The 21,233-nt window shown below is 41.8% G+C and overlaps 1 protein-coding gene across 1 annotated transcript in view; it reads right to left on the minus strand.

Moving 5' to 3' along the window:
* Positions 1 to 17,345: 17,345 nt before the first annotated feature.
* Positions 17,346 to 21,233, minus strand: part of PHF8 (PHD finger protein 8) — a 95,032-nt gene continuing 91,144 nt past the window's right edge. Inside the window, exons 20-21 of the mRNA XM_082681639.1 lie at positions 19,541 to 19,877; positions 17,346 to 18,590 (exon numbers count right to left, since the gene is read on the minus strand). Coding sequence (XP_082537765.1) covers positions 18,502 to 18,590; positions 19,541 to 19,877 — 426 coding nt within the window. The 3' untranslated portion in view covers positions 17,346 to 18,501. The remainder of the gene's footprint in view (positions 18,591 to 19,540; positions 19,878 to 21,233) is intronic.

Raw genomic sequence — 21,233 nt, forward strand, 5'->3', positions numbered from 1 at the left:
TGTGGTAAAGTAACAGGATACAGAATTATTGCACAGAAATTTCTGGCATTCCTATACACTAATGATGAAAAATCTGAAAGTGAAATTAAGAAAACACTCCCATTTACCATTGCAACAAAAAGAATAATACATCTAGGAATAAACTTACCTAAGGAGACAAAAGAACTGTATACAGAACATTATAAGACACTGATGAAAGAAATTAAGGTTGATACCAACAGATGGAGAGATATACCGTGTTCTTGGATTGGAAGAATCAACATTGTGAAAATGACTCTACTACCCAAAGCAATCTACAGATTCAATGCAATCCCTATCAAACTACCACTGGCATTTTTCACAGAACTAGAACAAAAAAGTTCCCAACTTGTATGGAAACAGAAAAGATCCCGAATAGCCAAAGCAATCTTGAGAAAGAAAAACGGAGCTGGACGAATCAGGCTCCCTGACTTCAGACTATATTACAAAGCTACAGTAATCAAGACATTATGGTACTGGCACAAAAACAGAAAAATAGATCAATGGAACAGGATAGAAAGCCCAGAGATAAACCCACGCACATATGGTCACCTTATCTTTGATAAAGGAGGCAGGAATGTACACTGGAGAAAGGACAGCCTCTTCAATAAGTGGTGCTGGGAAAACTGGACAGGTACATGTAAAAGTATGAGGTTAGATCACTCCCTAACACCATACACAAAAATAAGCTCAAAATGGATTAAAGACCTAAATGTAAGGCCAGATACTACGAAACTCTTAGAGGAAAGCATAGGCAGAACACTCTATGACATAAATCACAGCAAGATCCATTTTGACCCACCTCCTAGAGTAATGGAAATAAAAACAAAAATAAACAAATGGGACCTAATGAAACTTCAAAGCTTTTGCACAGCAAAGGAAACCATATACAAAATGAAAAGACAACCCTCAGAATGGGAGAAAATATTTGCAAATGAAGTAACTGACAAAGGATTAATCTCCAAAATTTGCAAGCAGCTCATGCAACTCAATAACAAAAAAACAAACAACCCAAACCAAAAATGGGCAGGAGACCTAAAGAGACATTTCTCCAAAGAAGATATAGTGATTGCCAACAAACACATGAAAGAATGCTCAAGATCATCAATCATTAGAGAAATGCAAATCAAAACTACAATGAGATATCATCTCACACCAGCCAAAATGGCCATCATCAAAAAATGTACAAACAATAAATGCTGGAGAGGATGTGGAGAAAAGGGAACACTCTTGCACTGCTGGTGGGAATGTGAATTGGTACAGCCACTATTGAGAACAGTATGGAGGTTCCTTAAAAATCTACAAATAGAACTACCATGTGACCCAGCAATCCCACTACTGGGCATATTCCGTGAGAAAATCATAATTCAAAAAGAGTCATGTACCAAAATGTTCATTGCAGCTCTATATACAATCGCCAGGAGATGGAAGTAACCTAGGTGTCCATCATCGGATGAATGGATAAAGAAGATGGTGCACATATATACAATGGAATATTACTCAGCCATAAAAAGAAAAGAAATTGAGTTATTTATGGTGAGGTGAATGGACCTAGAGTCTGTCATACAGAGTGAAGTAAGTCAGAAAGAGAAAGACAAATACCATATGCTAACACATATATATGGAATCTAAGGGAAAAAATGTTATGAAGAAGCCAGTGTTTAGACGGGAATAAAGACACAGACATACTAGAGAATGGCCATGAGGATATGGGGAGGGGGAAGGGTAAGCTGTGACAAAGTGAGAGAGTGACATGGACATATATACACTACCAAACGTAAAATAGATAGCTAGTGGGAAGCAGCCACATAGCACAGGGAGATCAGCTCGGTTGTTTTTGACCACCTAGAGGGGTGGGATAGGGAGGGTGGGAGGGAGGAAGATGCATGAGGGAATTGATATGAGAACATACGTATATGTATAAGTGATTCACTTTGTTATAAAGCAGAAACTAACACATCATTGTAAAGCATTTATACTCCAATAATGATGTTAAAAATCAACTAACCATATATGCATGGGTTTATTTATGGATTCTCAGTTCTATTTCATTGGTCTACATATCCATATTTATGCCAGTGCCACACTATTTTGATTACTGTAGCTTTATGTTTTAAAATAGGCAAGTTCCAACTTTGCTCTTGTCACGATTGTTTTAGCTATTTGTGGTCCCCTGCAATTCCATATGAATTTAGGATTGGCTTTTTTTATTTCTGTAGAAAAGGTCATCGGGATACTTCAGATAGTTTTGGAAGTGGTAATGAAAGTGGGGCTAAAAACAGAAGGATTGCATGAAAGTCTGTTTAAGAAGCATTTAGATTTCCAGATCCCCTCCTCATTCTGTAAACTGGGTGATTTATCTCCTGTTTCCTGGCAAAAGACTCAAGGATTACTTTTAGAAGAGGGTAAAACAGGGTCTCTGGAATGGGGAACTGTAAGTATAATTGAGATTAGGAATCCTATGTTGCAACAGGGAGTTAAGAGAACATGTTCAAACAGATTATCATTCTCCTGAGTAAAGTCTCTAACGTGAAAGATAAAGTGGGATGAGAAGAAACTTGAAGGAAACTATGCAGTAAGAGGAAACCTCTTTTAAAAGCTATTAACCATTTCTCAGAAGATAATATATTCACGAAACAAGAACAGAACGCAATTTTTAAAACAACAGAAAATATGCTCTTGGAAATTAAAAATATATCAGCAGAAATGAAAAACTTGTTGGAAGGTTTGGATGATATGTTTGAAGAAATCTTCCAGGAAGTAAATGCAAATAATTAATTAATATGGGGTGGGGGGCAGGGAAGGAAAGGAGGGAGAGAGAGAGAGAAAAAGAGAGAGAGAGAGAGAGAGAGGATTAGGAAAGGAATGAGAAGAAACAAGAGGTCCAGACCAGAAGAGCTAATTTCCAAATAAAAGGGATTCCAGAAAGAACAGGGGAAAAGGAAAGAAATGATCAAAAAGTAAAGAAAAATCCCCAGAACAGAGGTTTATAAATTTCTAGCTAGAGCAAGGGCAAGAGTATGCCCGGCAATTTCAAGGAACAGCAAGGAGGTCAGTGTGGCTTGACTAGAGTGCATGAAGGGAGAGTGGAAGAAGAGGTCAGAGAGTTGACAGGGGCAACAAGTAAGGGATCTAAGGATTTGGACTTTTACTCTGAGTAAGATAAGGAATCACTGCAGGATTTTGAGCTGATGAATGATATGATTTGACTTACATTTTTAAACTTTTAATTTTCAAATTATAAAGACTATTGCAAAGATAGTTCAGAAGGTCTTGTGCTCACCCAGTTTCCTGTAATGGATGAATCTTACATAATTATAATACAACATTATATTGTACTCTGTGTGTGTAAACAGGAATTTGACATTTTTTGCATTGTCTTGTGTATCATTCTATGTCATTTTATCATGTGTAGTTTCATGTAACCACCACAATCAAGATACAGAATTATTCCATTGCCATACAGATCTCCCTCATGCTTCCCCTTTGTAGTTGTACTTCCCACTTTCCGTGCCACCATCCCTAATCCTTACCAACAAGTAATAATCTTTTTTTCCATTTCTCTGATTTTGTCATTTCCAGAGCATTATAAAAATGAAATCATACAGTATATCACATTTTAAGATTGGACTTTTTCATTCAGCATAATGACCCTGGAACCCATCCAAGTTGTTGCATGCACCAATAGTTTACCGCTTTAGGTTGCTGAATAGTATTCAATGGCATGGATGTACCACAGTTTGTTTAACCATTTATCTATTGACATACAGTGTGTGACTGGCGTTTTCCACTCAACATAATGCCCTTAAGGCCCATACAAGTTGTGTATACCAAAAGTTCATTTCCAGTGTTTGGCTATTACAAATAAAGCTGTTATGAACATATGGGTACAGGTTTTTGTGCAGACATATTTTCATTTTGTTAGGGTAAATGCTTAGGAGTCAAAATTCCTGGGTCATATGATAAGTGTATGCTTAGTTTTTTAGGAAACTGAAAAGCTGTTTTCCAGGGTGGCTGTACCATTTTACATTCCACCAGCAAAGTATGACAGATCCAATTTCACCTCAGTTTTGCCAACATTTGGCACTATCATTATTTTTAATTTTAGCTGTTCTAGTGGGTGTGTAGAGATGTCCCAACATAGGCACAATTTGCATTTCCTTAATGGCTAATGACATTGGACATATTTTCTCATGTTTATTTGTCATCCATATATCCTCTTCAGTGAAATGTCTTTTTTTTTTTACCAATTTTCTAATAATTAGGTTGTTTGTTTAATAGAGAGTTTTGATAGTTCTATATATATTCTAGATATGAGTCCCTTGTCAGATTTGTGGTTTGCAAATATTTTCTCCCAGTCTTTAGTTTGCCTTTTAATCCTCTTAACAGGGACTTAGAGCAAAATGTTAATGAAGTCCAATTTATCAAATTTTTTTCTTTTCTGTTTTTGGTGTCATGTCTAAAAACTCTTCACCAAGCCCTAGGTCCCAAAGATTTCTCACACATTATCTTATGAGGGTTTTATAATTTTATGTTTACATTTAAATTTATGACCCATTTTGTGTTAATTTCTACATAAGGTGTGAAGTCTAGGTCAAGGTTCACTTTTCCCCTATAGATATCTAATTGCTCCAGCACCTTTTTGTTGAAAAGACTATCTTTCCTCCATTAAATTTTTTGCACCTTTGTCCAAAAAAAATGAGTTGGCTGTATTTGTGTGTAGATAGGTTACCTATTTCTGTGTTCTCTATCTGTTCCATTGATCTCTGTGTCTATCTTTCCACTGAAACCACAGTCTTAATCACAGTGGCTATACAATGTGTTAAAGTCAAGTAGAGTGATTCTTCCCACTTTTTTTTCCTTTTCCATAATTGTTTTAGCTGTTTTATTAGTTTCCTAGGGCTGCCATAACAAATTATCTATCACAAACTTGGTGGCTTAAAACAATGGAAATTTATTCTCTTACAGTCCTGGAGACCAGATGTCTGAAATCAAGGTGTTGGTAGGGTTGCCCTCCCTCCAAAGGCTCTAGGGGAGAATCCTTTTCCTCTTCCAGTTTCTGGTGGCTCCACGTATTTTTTGCCTTGTGGCTGCATAACTCCAATCTCTGCGTCCATCTTCAAATGGCCTTATCCTCTGTGTCTGTGTCTTCTCTTCTGTCTCTTATAAGGATAGTTGTCATTGCATTCAGGGCTCATTCAGATCCATGATCCATCAATCCATGATGCTCTCATCTCAAGATCCTTGACTTAATCACAATTGCAAGGATCCTTTTACTGAATAAAGTCACATTCACAGGCTTTGCGGGTTAGGAAGTGAGCATATATTTGTGGGAGGTGGGGACAACATTCAACCCACTGTAGTTATTCTAGTTCCTTTGCCTTTCCATACAAATAGAATAATCTTGTCTAACTACAAAAAAAAATCTTGCTGGGAATTTTGACAGAAATTGTATTAAACTTATATATCAATTGGGGAGAACCGATATCTTTACTATGTAGGGTCTTCTAATCAACGAGCACAAACTGCCTCTGTTTAGTTAGATCTTCTTTGATTTCTTTCATCAGCATTTTGTATTTTTAGCATACAAGTCCTATACATGTTCTGTTAGATTTACATGTAAGTATTGCATTTTTAAGTGATTGTACATTTTAAATTTACATAATCTTAATTTCAGCTTCCAGGTATTGATTGTTAGTATACAGAAATACAGTTGATTTTTTTGTATGTTGATCTTGTATCCTGTAGCCTTGCTGAAGTCACCTATCAGTTCCAGGAGCTGTGGTCAGACTGGGTCATTTCTATTTTTCTATCTTCAACTTCTCTGATTATTTTCTCATTTGTCTTCTCTGCTGTTGAACCCATCCACTGAGTTTTTTGTTTGTTTTGGTTTGGGTTTTTTGGCACTGCATGGCTTGTGGGATCTCAGTTCCCTGACCAGCGATTGAACCCAGGCCACAGCAGTGAAAGCCCGGAATCCTAACCACTAGGCCACCAGGGAACTCCCTCTATTGAGTTTTTAATTTTAGTTATTTAAGATTTTAGTTCTAAAATTTTCATTTTGTTCTTCTTTATATCTTCTATTGCTTTGCTGAGAATTTTCTTTTTCATTTATTTCAAGTGGGTTTACAATTGCTTGTTAAGCATTTTTATAATGGTTCTTTTACACTTGTCAGAAGATCTTATCATCTATTTCATCTTGCTGTTAGCATCTGTTGATTGTCTTTTCTTATTCAATTTGAGATCTTTTCCTGGTTCTTAGTACAAGTGCTTTTTTTTATTGAAACCTGGACACTTGGGTATTGTTATGAGACTCTGGACCTTAGTTAAATCTTTTGTTGGAGCTGGCCTCTTCTGAGAAGACCCTGATAAGGGAAATTAGGGTGCCACAACATTACTGCTACGTGGGAGTGGAAATCCATGTTCTCCACTTGGCTTTCTCTGACACCACCATGTTGAAGGTTGCAGTTTCTCATCACAGCCCACAAAGAGTCTAGGCTCTTCACTCAGTCTTTGTTAGTGAGGGTAGGGGTGGAGCCACAGTTTTTCTGTGCTTGGCTGGAGTAAAATGGTCATCGTCTAAAGGTTTTCTCTGTTTCTAGGTTACCCCTTTATGGATCCTTTAGCTAGAGAAAGCAGGCTTTTCTTGGATCTTTTTCTGTCTGCATCTGTTGGTGTTTGTGGATTGCCAGCTTCTCCAGTATCCAGTCTGGATGTATGAGGCAAAACAAAACAAAACACAAACAAACCAAGGAACTTATCACTGTGCTGTTTCTCAGGTGCCAATGCCCTTAGCTGATTTGCCTTCTCTCTGCCTTTCAAAGTCTTGTGTTTGTTTATATGTAATACCCAAGTTGTATTTAGTGGATGGAACAGAGAAAAGTATGTCTTCTCCATCTTACCTCAAGTGGAAGTCTCTGACTTATATTTTTAAAAAGATCTCCCTTGATACCATGTTGAAATTAGATTATAGAGAAGCAATGGAGGAAACAGCGAGATGGGTTAGGAGGCTATTGTAATTTTCCAGGTGAGAAATGATGATGGTTCTGGCCAAGGTGGTAGCAGTGGAGATGGTGAAAAGTGGTCAGATTTTGGAAATACTTTGAAGGAAAGCCAATGGGATTTGCCTTCAGCTTGGATATGGGGTGTGAAAGAGGTGAATCAAGGACTCCCTAAGGTTTTTGGCTTAAGAAACTGAAAGGATGAAGTTGCCATCTACTAATATGAGGGAGACCAGGAGAGAAACAGTTTTGAGGAGGGAAGATCAGGCGTTACATTTTGGATATATTTCCAAGTGAAAATGTTGAGTTGGCAGTTGTATATTACCTTTCCCCTCTTTCCCACCTATTTATTCCTTCTGCAACTCCAATTACTCCTTTGTAAGACCTTCTCATTCTGTCCTCCATATATCCTAGCCTCTTTTTTCTCTCTTTAACTCTATGTTGCTATCTGCTGAGTAATTTCCGAAGATCTGTGTTCCAATTAAATGATCTCTTCAACAGTATCTAATCTGTTTAACTCATTCACTGAGTTTTAATTTTCAATTACTGCATTTTTCATTTCTAGAAGTCAGCTTTAGTTCTTTTTTCAAATCTACTTCTTTTTAAAAATAGTGCTTTGTTCTTTTATGTTTTTTATTTCTTCTTTTATGTTCTTAATCAAATTTAACATAATTAACTCTTAGATTCTTCAATTATCTGAAGTTCATAAAGGTTTAATCCTACTGTTTGTTGTTTGATGACTATTGCTTATTGTGGATTATTTTGTTCACATTCAACTGGGTTTTATCTATGAAATTCCTATTCAGCCTGGCTTGCAAGCATGTTCATACTGAGGTTTGGTGTTTGCTTTTGTCAGATCCCCCAGAGAGATCAGGTTTTCTGTTAATTTTACAAGTTGTAGGTTCTCAGCCCATGTAAGTAGTATGGGCTTGAACCACAAACACATGTGAAGCTCAGTTACACAGTTAAGAAAAAGTTGTCCCCCATCCAAAGCCCAAGTCAAGACAGACAAGCTGCCTCATTGTGTCCTTATGCCAGTAGGAAGGCTATTTTCTCATCCTTTTCCTTGAGGGTATAGCTCTTTAAGGGACTCTTCATCTCAAGAGCTCATCTCTTATCTCTTTTGTGTTAAGACACAATCTCCTGGGTGCTACTCATTATATTTCTTGAACTGGGTAATGATTACAGGGATGTGTTCACTTTATGACAATTCCTTAATCTGTACATTTTGAATTTGTGCCCTTCTATTTATGTATATTATACTTATTATACTTCAATTTAAAATTATATAAAAATCTAAAAATATTAAAAAACCCTCAACATGTCAGTTCTCTCCAAATTGGTCTATAGATTCAATGCAATTTCTTTCAAAATACCAGCAAGGTATGTGTAGGCACAGAAAAGCTTATTCTAAAATTTATATGAAAAGGCACAGGCCCTAGAATAGCTCAACCATTTTGAAAAAGAAGAATGGAGTGGGAGGAATAACTCTATTTGATATTAAGGGTTACTATATAGCTACAATCAAAACAGTGTGGTATTGGTGGAAGTATAGAAGCCTAAGATTAATGGGACAGACTAGACATGACAGAAATAGACCCACACAAGTACGGCTACCTGATTTTTGACAAAGGGACAAAAGCAATTCAACAGAGACACTTTTTTCAACAAGTGATGTTGGTACAATTGAACACCTTATGGGCAGAAAAAGAACCTTGACCGAAACCTCTTACAGTATACAAAAAGTATCTCAAAATGGATCATAGATCTAAATGTAAAACACAAAACTTTTAGAAGGTTAACATAGGAGAAAAATTTCATGACCTAGGGTTAGTCAAATAACTCTTAAACATGATGATCCATAAAATAAATAAAATTGGAATTTATCAAAATTAAACACTTGCTCAGCAAAAGATACTGATAAGAGAATAAAAAGACAAGCTACAGACTGGGAGAAAATATTTGCAAATCACATATCCAACAAAGAATTTGTATCCTACATATATAAAAAGCTCTCAAAGCTCAATAGCAAGAAAACAAACAACCCAATAAAAAAAATCAAAAGACTTCAACAGGCACTTCACCAAAGAGAATGTATAAGATGACAAATGAGCACAAGTGGAAGCACTGTGTTGTGTGCAGCCATCTGTTTTTTTTTAATTAATCCCAAACTCCCAGTTCTTCCCTCCCCTACCTCACTCCCCCTTGGCAACCACAAGTTCTCTATGTCTGTGAGTCTGTGTGTGTGGGTGGGGGGGTATTTTTAAATACATTTATTTATTTATTTTTGGCTGCATTGGGTCTTCAACACTGTGCATGGGCTTTCTCTAGTTGCAGAGCATGGGCTTTAGGCATGCGGGCTTCAGTAGTTGTGGCACGCAGGCTCAGTAGTTGTGGCTCGAGGGCTCTAGAGCAATGGAATGGCTCAATAGTCGTGGCGCACGGGCTCAGTTTCTCCACAGCATGTGGGATCTTCCCGGACCAGGGCTTGAACCGGTGTCTCCTGCATTGGCAGGCAGATTCTTAACCACTGTGCCACCAGGGAAGCCCTGTGAGTCTGTTTCTGTTTTGTAGATAGGTTCATTTGTGCCATATTTTAGATTCTACATATAAGTGATATCATATGGTATTTGTCTTTCTCTTTCTCACTTACTTAGTATGATAATCTCTAGGTCCATCCATGTTGCTGCAAATGGCATTATTTCATTCTTTTTTGTATATATGTACCACATCTTCTTTATCCATTCATCTGTCAATGGACATTTAGGTTGTTTCCATGTCTTGGCTACTGTGAATAGTGCTGCTATGAACATAGGGGTGTATGTATCTTTTTGAATTATAGTTTTGTCTGGGTATATGCCCAGGAGTGGGATTGCTGGGTCATATGGTAACCCTCTTTTTAGCTTTTTAAGGAACATCCATACTGTTCTCCATAGTGGCTGCACCAACTTACATTCCCAACAACAGTGTAGGAGGGTTTCCTTTTCTCCACACCTTCTCCAGCATTTGTGATTTTTAGACATTTTAATGATGGCCATTCTGACCGGTGTGAGGTGGTATCTCATTGTAGTCTTGATTTCTCTATTTCTCTAATAGTTAGTAATGTTGAGCATATTTTCATGTGCATACTGGCCATCTGTATGTCTTCTTTGGAGAAATGTCTATTAAGTTCTTCTGCCCATTTCTCAATTGGGTTGTTTTTTGTTGTTGTTGTTTTTAATTTTATTTTTGGCTATGTTGGGTCTTTGTTGCTGCATGTGGGCTTTCTCTAGTTGCAGCAAGTAGGGGCTACTCTTCATTGTGGTGCACAGGCTTCTTATTGCGGTGGCTCCTCTTGTTGCAGAGCACAGGCTCTAGGTGTGTGGGCTTCAGTAGTTGTGGCACGTGGGCTCAGTAGCTGTGGCTCATGGGCTGTAGAGTGCAGGCTCAGTAGTTGTGGCACATGGGCTTAGTTGCCCCACATCATGTGGGATCTTCCTGGACCAGGGCTCGAACCCATGTCCCTGCCTTGGCAGGCGGATTCTTAACCACTGTGCCACCAGGGAAGTCCCTAGTTGTTTGGTTTTGTTGTTGCTCTTGAGTTGTATGAGCTGTTTGTATATTTTGGAGATTAAGCCCTTATCTGTCATATCATTTGCAAATATTTTCTCCCATTCCGTAGGTTGTCTTTTCGTTTTGTTTTGATGTTTTCTTTTGCTGTTGTGTGAAGCCATCTTTTAACCATGAAGAAATATCCTGAAGACAAAGCTAACACATACGAAAGCTCTGATTAAACTGTGCCTAAAATCCACATACTTTTAGGCTTTTCAATTACATAAGCCAATGTCCCATGCTTGACTTGCATTTTCTGTTACTTGCAACTTAAAATATCTTTGTGTCTACCACACATATAATCAAAGTCAACATCATTCAAGATTTAAGTCCTTTCACCTCCAGGTACATTTTCATGGCTCCTAAATGCTCTTCCTCCCTTTTTCCTTTGAGCTCCTCCAGTCCCTCCCAAGAGTCTGAGCCACTCGCTTTATCTCTCCTCCTTCCCCCCACCCACACACACCCCAAACCCTTGTGGAACTTCTGTGTTGTTTTATCTCACTTTCCACTCTTTCCTCTGTTATAGCACTGACCCTGGTACAATGCAACATTCAACATCTGTCACATGGAATTATGACCGTGTTTCTCTCTGTCTCCCCCACAAGATTGTTAGTTCCTGAGGGCCCGGCAGTCCCTTGACTCAATTCCTCTCTGCCTCACCATTTCATGAATTGACCCATAAAGATGAGGCTCAGGAGGGATAGAGGAGGGAGGTTGAAAGGCATCCATCCATCCAAGCTTGTTTACTAATGCTTGTGTATACCCCATGGCTACCTGCCTTCATGACTTTGCTGAAAAGGGAAGCCACCCAGACTCTCCTCCTGGATCATCTATTTTCAAATCCTACCCTTTCAAACTCAAGGCCTACTGTGGCAGGAAGAAGGGCTGTGATTGGGAAGAGACATCTGGGAACTTTCTGGATGGATGGTAATGTTCTGTGTCTTGATAGGGGTGTGGGTTACACAGGTATATACATTTATGAAAACATGAAATTATACTCTTAAAGTATGTGAAAGTTGTATTCATTGTGTGAATATTTTAGCTAAAAAAGAATCACAAACATATATTGAACTCTAGTTTATGGCATGCATGCAGAAGTGTTTAAGAGAATGGGTTACAGGTATCAAATTTTGAAATGCATAAAAAATAAGATGGGTTGATAGATGAATAGATAGATATATTTGACAAAGCAAGTGTAGTAAAACACTGATGTAGAATCTAGATGGTAAATATATGGGTATTCACTGTATAATTACTTTGATTTTCTGAATTCTTGAAAATGTTCATAGTAAAATATCAGGGAAATAAAAAAGGGAGGTGTGGGTTAACATCTCTAGTATCTTCATAGTCACTGCCCTGGTTTAGACCTCACTGCATCTTAATTGGAATCTTGCAACCACCCTCACACTGGCCTCCACACTAACCCGCTTTTGTCTCTCCCCACCCCAAGGATCGCCAGAAAGAACGTTCTGAAACATAAATCAGACCTTCATGATTGCGTTCCTGCCAACCTCTTCAGCTTCATCTCCCAACATTTGCCATCTCACCCCAGTACACCAACTCAACTCAAAGTCTTGTAGTTCCACCCACAAACCAGGCTGCTTTGATTTTCTACTTTTGCTTATGCTGTTCCTTTTGCTTGTAATGCTCTATTCCAACTCATCCTTCTGCCTTCCCTTGCCTGGTGAATTGCCCTTCAATAGTCAACTCAGGTGTTGTTTCTTCCTAGAAGACTTTCCTGCTCCTCACACTGGGTTTGGTCTCCTTCCTTCATGCTCCCATAGCACCCTATACTTATTTGTAACAGTATTTATCCTAGTATTGCTGTACTTGGGTTTCCATGTCTGTGTACTAAACCACATGTTCCTTAGGATTAAGTCCTCCAAAGGCATGCACAGGGCCTGACACAAAATAAGCTTTGATAAACCATTGTAGAACTGAACTAATGATATTGAACTGGCATGGGATGATACTCTGGCACCTTCCAGCAACTTTGTGTCATAGATTTAGTTGTATTTCCTCTACAGAGTGTAAGGCTCACCACACCTATTGACTCAGCTATCTTTCTATGTCCTTCAAACATGTTCCTCATGAAGCCAACTTGATTTCCCACCCCAGGTTGAAATATTCTGATTCCTTTAAAGGCTTACTTTCTCTGTAATCTTTATAAGATTATAGGCCTTGTTGGGCAAATTTTAACAGGTGAAAATTAAACTAGATTTACCAATGACCTGAGTGCTCGTCATAGAATTAAGTTCTTTAATGACACTGATATAATTCCTCCCAACAATACTATGAGGTAGGAATTGTATCTTCATGTTATAGATGATTAAACTGAGTCAAGGAAACATGAAGTAGCCAGCTCAAAATCCCATAGGTGGCAGAGTTGGAATCGAGTCATTGGTTTTCTCAGCTCCCAGGTACATCCTCCTTCCACCACAGCCCATTGTCTCCAGGTTGGGCCAGGTTTGAAAAGCCTTGAAACCCAGAAGGTGTAATAAGCAGTGGGAAGCCATGGATGTTTTTATGCAGGAAGAGATGATGAAGAGAGGACTTTGGGGAGATAACCCTGAAAGGCTCTGTATGATAGAATGGAATGGAATGTGATGGAGGCTTGCTGGACTCCTGACAAGGAAAATATAAAATGGGTATTGTATCTCTCTTATCACATTCATTGGTGAGTGCTGGCATTATGTTGTGGTCCTATAGGAAAGGAGAGCTTTCTTGAGAGTTAAAAAGCTGAAAATGGGAATAGAGGGGTGCAACTTCTATCACTTGGGTTGTATAAGTGGCTGACTCCATGGTTATGCCTCCTGAAAATGGCCTGGAATATCCACCCTTTATGAGATGTAGAAGTCAAGAAAAGGTCAGAATCGACTGCAGAGTTGGGTGAAGACTTCCTTAGGGAAGTGGCATTTGATGGGGCATTAGAAGATAAGATGGTGCCCTCCCCATCCCTCTTTCAGTAACTTCCTCACTCATCTCCCTATCTTCATCTCTCTCCCTCCTAATCCACTCCTATGACTGGCAAGGGGATCTTTTTAAAAAGCAAGTTGGATCATGCCATTTTCTGCTTAAACCCCTTTAATGATTCTCTGTCATTCATGGGATACAGCTATGTCTTTTGACAAACATCAAATTACATATCCTCCATTATCTGAGGTTTTAAAATAAATATTGTGCCTAAAAACTAATCAATTTGGATCATATGCCTTCTCAAACTATACATTCCTTCTTGGAGACTCTGCATATGTTCCCCCAGATAAAAGTTACAGCTGCAGTTATACTAAATTGCCTGTCCTCTATATGCACATGGATTTTTCTTTTTGCCTCCACTTCTGTTTTTATTCATGCTATTGCCTTTGTTTGGAATACTCTTCCCACTGTTCTCTGCCTGACTGGCTAATTAATTTTCATCCTTCAGCTCAAACACCACCCCTGACAGGAAGCCTTGTCTGAACTCCCAGCTTCCCTGGGACAGATTCCCTGACCAGCATCCTGTGCTTGTCTCTATCATCACATTGTACCATATGGTGCTCTTCTCCTCCACTCAGCTTACTGGAGACAAGTGCCATTTCAGTCAACTGGGTGTGAACGGGGTCCTGATGGAAAGGGAGGAGCCTGTGTACTTGAGGCAGGGAACACAATACAGGCAAGCAGAAGTGTGTGTGATGTGTACTCAGGACAGGTCAGGGCTAGAGGATTCAGTATGGGAATTAACAGCATCCAGAAAGTTTAGGAGTGACCATGCATTAGAGGGCTCCATAGGTGAGATCATTCCATCTGATATCAAGACAAGCAATCTCCCCTAAATTACTTGGTTAATCATTGAGAAGGCAGGCTCTTAGTGACAAGTCCTATGCACTTTCCCACTCCATATTGAAAAGAGAGAAGACTGAAGTTGGGTGTTCTCGTTCTCCTTCCATTTGTTAGACAGAAGCCTCTCATCTGCTGGTACCTCCTGCATAAATGAGTAAGGTGACCAAGACTCTAGCTTCTCCTCTAACCTGAGGCTGGTGACAATGCTTTGGCCCCTTACTGGAAAGGGTGGGGTGGGAGTTGGTGACAGAGAGAACCCAGCCCACCATTCCTGCAAGGACTCTAAAATCCCTCCTCTCTTCCCTGTTGCCTCTCTACCAGGAGACACAGATCCCCCATGCCCCAGACAAGAACCTTCTCTATCCAAATCCTGCCCAATACCAAGATTCACATTGGGAGAGCTGGAGGAGGTCATTTAGCTGGTAGGTGCCAAACCCAGCCAGCCTCACCCCAGAGCCTACAGAAGCAAAATCTCCAGGATGAAGAAATCCTGATTGGGTTCAAACTTCTTTTACAGTGACCCTCAGACAGTAAGCAGCCTGCTGTCGGTCACAGAGTCCAGGTGGTGGTAAATTTGGAACTGAGGCTTCTGACATCACCCCAAGGGCTCTCCTCAGGACACAACTCTCAATGCTACGTCTTGCACACAAGTGCTCAATAAACTTCTGTTGGGTCATTGAGCTGCTGAAATTTTTCTAACATGATGAGAGGAAAGAACATGAATTTTGGCATCAGGGAGATCCTGTTGTGGAAGGCCAGTGGCAAGCTTCAGTCTCCTTCACTGTAAAATAGGGCTAGTAACTATCTCCTGGGGTTGTCAGTGAGAATTAAATGACATATCCTAGGTAAAATCCCTAGCCCAACGCCTGGCACAGAAGAGGCACTTAAATGGTAGTGGTTATCAGTGAGAGGTGCTAGAACAGAGTAATAAGAACACAGACTGTGGAACCAGGTTGGCTCCACAACGTATGATGTGTGATGCCGGAAGTTTCCTTTGCCTGTTTCCTCATCAGTAGCATGAGGATACTGGTGATGATGAAATGAATCAATATACATAGAACACTAAGAGCAGTATCTGGCACAAGGAAATGAGCATGATATGCTAGCTCTAATAATTATATCCCTTGCACTGGCCCTAAACACAGTAATCAAGTTCAGCTTGGAGAAACATGTCAGAGAGAGAGAGAGAGAAGGGGAAGAAAAAATAAAACCCCACAACTTCACATTCACAGAAAGAGGATACAGGTATAGTCAGTAAAAACTGCCCATGGAAGCCATGGAAAGCCTTCCCAACAAACTTGTCAGGCCCCTTTGAATTGTTGCACCCCCTTCTTTTCTGCTCACTATACTTTTGACTGTTTTTGGTGTGTGAACTGTGTCTCTTGTGAGGGCAGGGATCCTGTCCCCTCCCCACCTCAGGCATAAGGCTGTGCACTAGGGAAGAGGTGAGTTGATGAGAGAGACAGAATGTAAAGAGAAGGCAGTACTCCTGGACCCCAACACCCCACCACTCCCACCACCACCAAAATAAAAAAGAATGCTGAGCAAAGCAATTGCCAAGATAAATCACTTTTATCTCTATAGGAAAGGGAGGATCTAAAAAAAATATATAAATTACATTAGTAACACAACATAAGAAAAAAACAGGGGAAAAAAAACCAACAGAGAAGTCTGTATGATGCTATTCTAACCTGTTTATAAAAAGGCCCTGCATCAGAAATTCACAATCCTACCCACTTCTAAAAATATATTTAGACATGTACAGAAGCGGTGGGCTTGTTTTTAAATTGCTTTTTTGTAAAAATATATTAAAGGTGAATAGAAATCCTCTCTCCCTGCCCCCTATCCAAGCCCCAGCTCTGTGCTGGGGATTGGAGACCAGAGGTAACTCTCTCATCATGTTCTAAACCTTGGTTACAACCACTCCCAACCCCTCCCCAACTCACTTCACTTAGAACCTGAAATATTAAAAAAAAAAAAAAAGCACACTAGCCTCTTTGGAAAAGCGTAAATCTGAGGGTAAACTTGCTTTTCATTTAAAACACAAAACAACAAACAGCCAGCTCTGAGAGCCCAACTAAATTAAACAGAAACCCAGTCAAATGGAGGTTGGGTTTCAGCTCCACAAAACTTTTAACAAAGAAACAGAAGGGAAAGAGGCCTGGAACCAGGGGGGATATGCTAGCAATTTAGCTGCCTTTGAAGGATCAAGGGGAGGGGGGTGTTAATGGGCAGAAGGGCTGGGGTCCTGGTCTTGGTTACAGCAGTCAGGGCCTAGTCAGGCAGTTGCCTACACAGGGACACAGGCTGCCCTCCTTCCCTCCCCTCACTACCCTCTGTTGCTTTGAAATCCCCAAGAAAAGCAAAGCTGGGCAGAAACAGAGGGAAGGGGAGTGGGAACCTCACGTGCTAAGGGGGAGGTAGCCAGGCTTTTTTGCCTTTGGTGTGAATAGATGGAGGACTGCTTGGCCCCTGGGGCCCCCAAGATAGGAAAAGGAAATGGGGCTAAGGGACCCCTGATTCCAAGGAAGGAGAGTAGATGGGCTGTGGAGAAAAGAAAGACAAACTGGAGACACGAAGACAACCAGGGAAGCCTCACATATTCCCTGTGGCCTGCACAGTAGCTGTTAAGTTCCCCAGAAGCACTGAGAAAACTGAGGTGAAGTTAAAGTGGGGGGTAGAAGACAATGAAGCACTCCACTTGGGCAGTGCCGAAATGGAGAGAGGGAGACATTCTCCATCCAGTCCAGGTCACCAGGGAGGCAAGACAGGTGGGAGCTGGGGGAGGGTGAGGGAGGGGGTGGGCACTGTCTGGACAATAGAAACATTCACAAAGGGAAGAGGGGGTGGGAGGTTCAGATGATCTGCTCCTTTACAGGTGGGCATCTCCGCTCCTAGGCTCGGGCTCCCCCCACATCAGCACTCTGCTTGAGCGTCCACCTGACATCTGGGAGTGTAAAGGTCCAGGAGTGAAGATGTGAGTTCTGAAGTCTTCTTCAGACCAAGACCTCAAGGTGGGGAGAGAAGCAGGGAGGCTCCTGATGGAGAACCTGGGGTGAGCTGTCCTGCCACATCCTCTCCAGAAGGTCCAGGCTGTGCTCTGTGGTACGGGTGAAGGGATCAGGCCGTAGAGCAAGGGCTATCTGCTTCAGTGGCAGATGCTTTCAAGGCGTTTGGGAGATGGTTTTTGCATCCTGGGGCCCAGCCAAAGCTATGTGGATAATGTTCTGCAGGACCTCAAACTCTAGGCAAATCCCTGGAGCTCACCCTGGGAGAGGTGGCTTCGTCTGTAGCCACCCAAAAGTAGTTTCCTCCAATGGGCTACAAAGTCTCGGTCAAAGTCTTGGGTGTTGGTCCTCTCCCCACCTTGAGAAGTGACAGGAATCTCTCTTCCTCCCGAGGATGAATGAAGTCAGCCCATGGCCTTTCTAGGCCACTCTGGAAATGGCCCACGGTGGCGCAGCAAGAAGACTCTGGGCCCTCCTCTTTATTTCCATGAAGCATTTGGCAAGAGGGGGCAGAGGCCAGAGCCTTCTCCCAGGAACGAGTCTTGAGTGGGACACATCCATTGGGCTAAGAGGAGGCAGGAGAATGGGCAGAGGTGGGCAGGCTTCTGGAGACAGGGATGGAGCCACAGAAAGTGTTGAGCACTGGGCCTCCCACTTCATGACCAGGGAAATACCGAGGGGCCCAGGCTCTCCTCATGCCTCTCCTCGTCCTGCTTTCCAGCTTTAAGTGGGGATGACAGTAAAGGGCAGACAAAGCTGGTGAAAGGGAAATGGATTGGGGCAGCAGAAAAGAGGGCTCTAGTCAGCTGGAAACCTCTCCCATTTACTGGCTACTCAGAGATATGCAAAAGGCAGGCAGGATGCTCCAGTGGAAGTGGGGAAGGGAGTTGAGGGAGTAGGTGAAGGGGCCCATGGGAGAGTCCGTGCCTTTGGTCAGTTCCAAGAAAGCAGGACAATGCGCCTCAGCACCTTGTCCGGGGCAGGCAGGATCCAGGAGTGCCCCGAGAATTGACAACGGAGAAGGCAGTGGGGGTGAAGGGGTGAGGGGTAGGACACAAAGGGGATCACAGAAGCAGTTTGCCATTTCTGTGGATTTTCAGGATACGGCCGAGTCTCTGCTTTGCTGTAGCCAGGCCCTTTTTGGGACGCTTTCCTGTGGGGGAAGGGAGAGGTAAGCAAAGGGTATGGCAAGGGTGCCAGCAGCAGCTCCAGCACCAACTGTCCTTGGGCCACCCCCCTCCTCTGTTCCTCTGCCCACAGTCTCCCCATCCTTATGCCTGGCTCCAGGACCATCTTGGGCCAAGAGGCCCTCCTTAACTACTCCAATCCAACACCACATGCTTTGGCTCTTCCTCCTATGACCTCCTGCAGTGGCTACAGACTCCCTGGTTACTCTGTCTGGTTACTTTTCCCCACTGATTTCTTTGGTCCCAATCATTTTCCTTCCTAACTTCTGCAAGGTGATTGTGCCTCTCCATCTTCTTATCCTGCCCACCAGGATTGAACAAGTGCCTGGTTAGTGATTATAGCTCAGTGTCCCTGAAGTTGCCACTCCCAGGGCCTTGTTTCATTAGAAACCCCATCCTCATCATCCCAATGCCGCACCAATCTCATCACCCTTGAGCTGCGTACTCTAGGGACTGGGCTTTCAGAGCCAAAGTGAGGAAAAGGAGGGCTTGAGCCCTCCCCGCTTCCTCTTTCCCCACATCAAATCACCTCATCACCACATCACCACATCAATCACGTGTCCCATGTGACCTCCTCCATATTTGATCAATTTATCCCCTCCTTCATTCCCTCTGCCAGAGCCCTAGCCTCTCTTCACTGCAGCCTGGACTTGTGTATGTGCCTCCTTCCTAGACTTCCCACCTTCAACCCACCCTCCACTCTGGCCTACCGGAAGGATCTTCCCAAACCCACATCTGGGTTTGTCTCTGCTTAACACTAGTCAATGTCTCTTCATGGCCTATGAGGTCAAGTCCAAGTATCTTAGGTTGCCCATCACTGTCCCTCCCAGGTGTTCTCATTTACCAGAATGCTTAAGGGTTTGAAGCCAGTGACTCTAAGATCCTTCTCAGTTCTACAACCATATGGCAGTCATACCTGGTCCTGTTTGATTGCTCTGGGAGCCAACTGAAGGGCGCCGCTGGGTCAAGAAGACACCAGGGGCCATGGGTGTGGTGCTGCGGTTTGCCTGGGCCATGCCAAAGGCGTTGGGACGAGCAGTATACTCATGGTCAGCAAGACTTCCTGAGAGGGCCTCTTGTTTAGGCTCAGGGGGAGGCAGGGGTGAGGAGGAGGTGAGAAGTTGGGGTGTAGTGGCCAGAGTTGGGCCTGGTACTGCCACGCTGAGATTAGGCTCTTGAGGGCGAGGCTGTTCTACCTCCTTCAACAAAGGCTTCTTCTTGATATATTTCTTCTTTTGGGCCTTCTGTAGCTCCTGAAACACAAGCCAAATGGGAGGGGAGAATTTAGGAGTGAAGAAAAGAGAAGAAAATTTCCCAGAAAGGAATCTAGACGGTGGTCAGTGTGGTTCTACAACCTGCCCCTACTCCAAGCTTAGCCTGGATATATGTACACACAACACACAGGCCTTCCAATACCTCAGGTCCTTTGGTATCAACCATTCTTAAGTCAACACTGCTACTAACCAGTACAGTGGCAACAGAAGGGTAAATGAGTTCAGAGACTTGGGTTTTGGTCCTAGAATTGCCACTTATGAGGTGAACCATGGACATGACTAATAATAATAGCTAAATTTACACCAGCAGCTGAGGCACTTTATATGTTTGACCTCATTTACTCCTTAGAACAGCCCTGAGAAGGAAAATCCCTCAGTTTACAGATGAGAAAACTGAGGTACAGGGATATTAAGAAACATGAGCCCAAAGCCTCACAGCTGAACAGTTGTTGGGTTCAGGATTCAACTAGGTCTATGTGAACACCCACCCTGCACAATTCTCAAAATGGGACATCTGCGAGTGAAAGAGTAGCAGCTTTGGAATGAGATAAACTTGGGTTCAAATCTAGGCTTGTGCTCCCTAAGTTGGATGACCTTGGTCAAGTTACTAACCTTTCTGAAATTCAATTGCCTCATCTGTAAAATGGGCAAAACAATAGCTGGTTTTCAGGGCTGCTGGAAAGATTAAATAATGACATAAAACACATAGCACATAGTAGGTACTCAACAAATGAGAAACTATTATTCTATCTTCATCTCTTACAATGGTTTCTCTTCTTCTTGCTGGTCTTTTCTTTTAATAGAGGACAGTCTTCCAGGTCACTGGATCTTAAAATCTCAGTTTTGGATGGAAGGGATGAATAAGGAGTTGTGTCACTTCTCACAATATCTTGGATTTCATCCATCCATTGCTCTATGAATATACTATCCACTGTGTAGTGGGTACCTTTATAGTGGGCACCTGGACCCCTGAGAACCTGGAAAGGTGGTGCTGAGAGCATGTGAACGACTTCACCTTCTGAAATGCTACACAGCCACAGAGACCAACTCAGTGATTACATTTCTTTGCCTTCTCTTGGCAACACAGGCCTACTCCTGCCTTCGGAAGATCTGACAGGCTGTGGCTACCTTAGGAATTTTTGTGGGACGAGAATAATAATATTAGTAATATATGCCAGGCACTGTTCTATAATTTAACTCATTTAATACTCCTATGAAGCATGAGAAAAAAAGAATTATAATTCCATTTTTATGAGAAGAAACTGGCACAGAGAGGTTAAGTCACTTTCCTAAGGTTATAGGAACAGTAAGTGGCCAAGCTGCGATTCAGACCCA

Source organism: Grampus griseus, assembly GCF_964374135.1.
Source record: "Grampus griseus genome assembly, chromosome: X".
NCBI classification, from domain to species: Eukaryota; Metazoa; Chordata; class Mammalia; order Artiodactyla; family Delphinidae; genus Grampus; species Grampus griseus.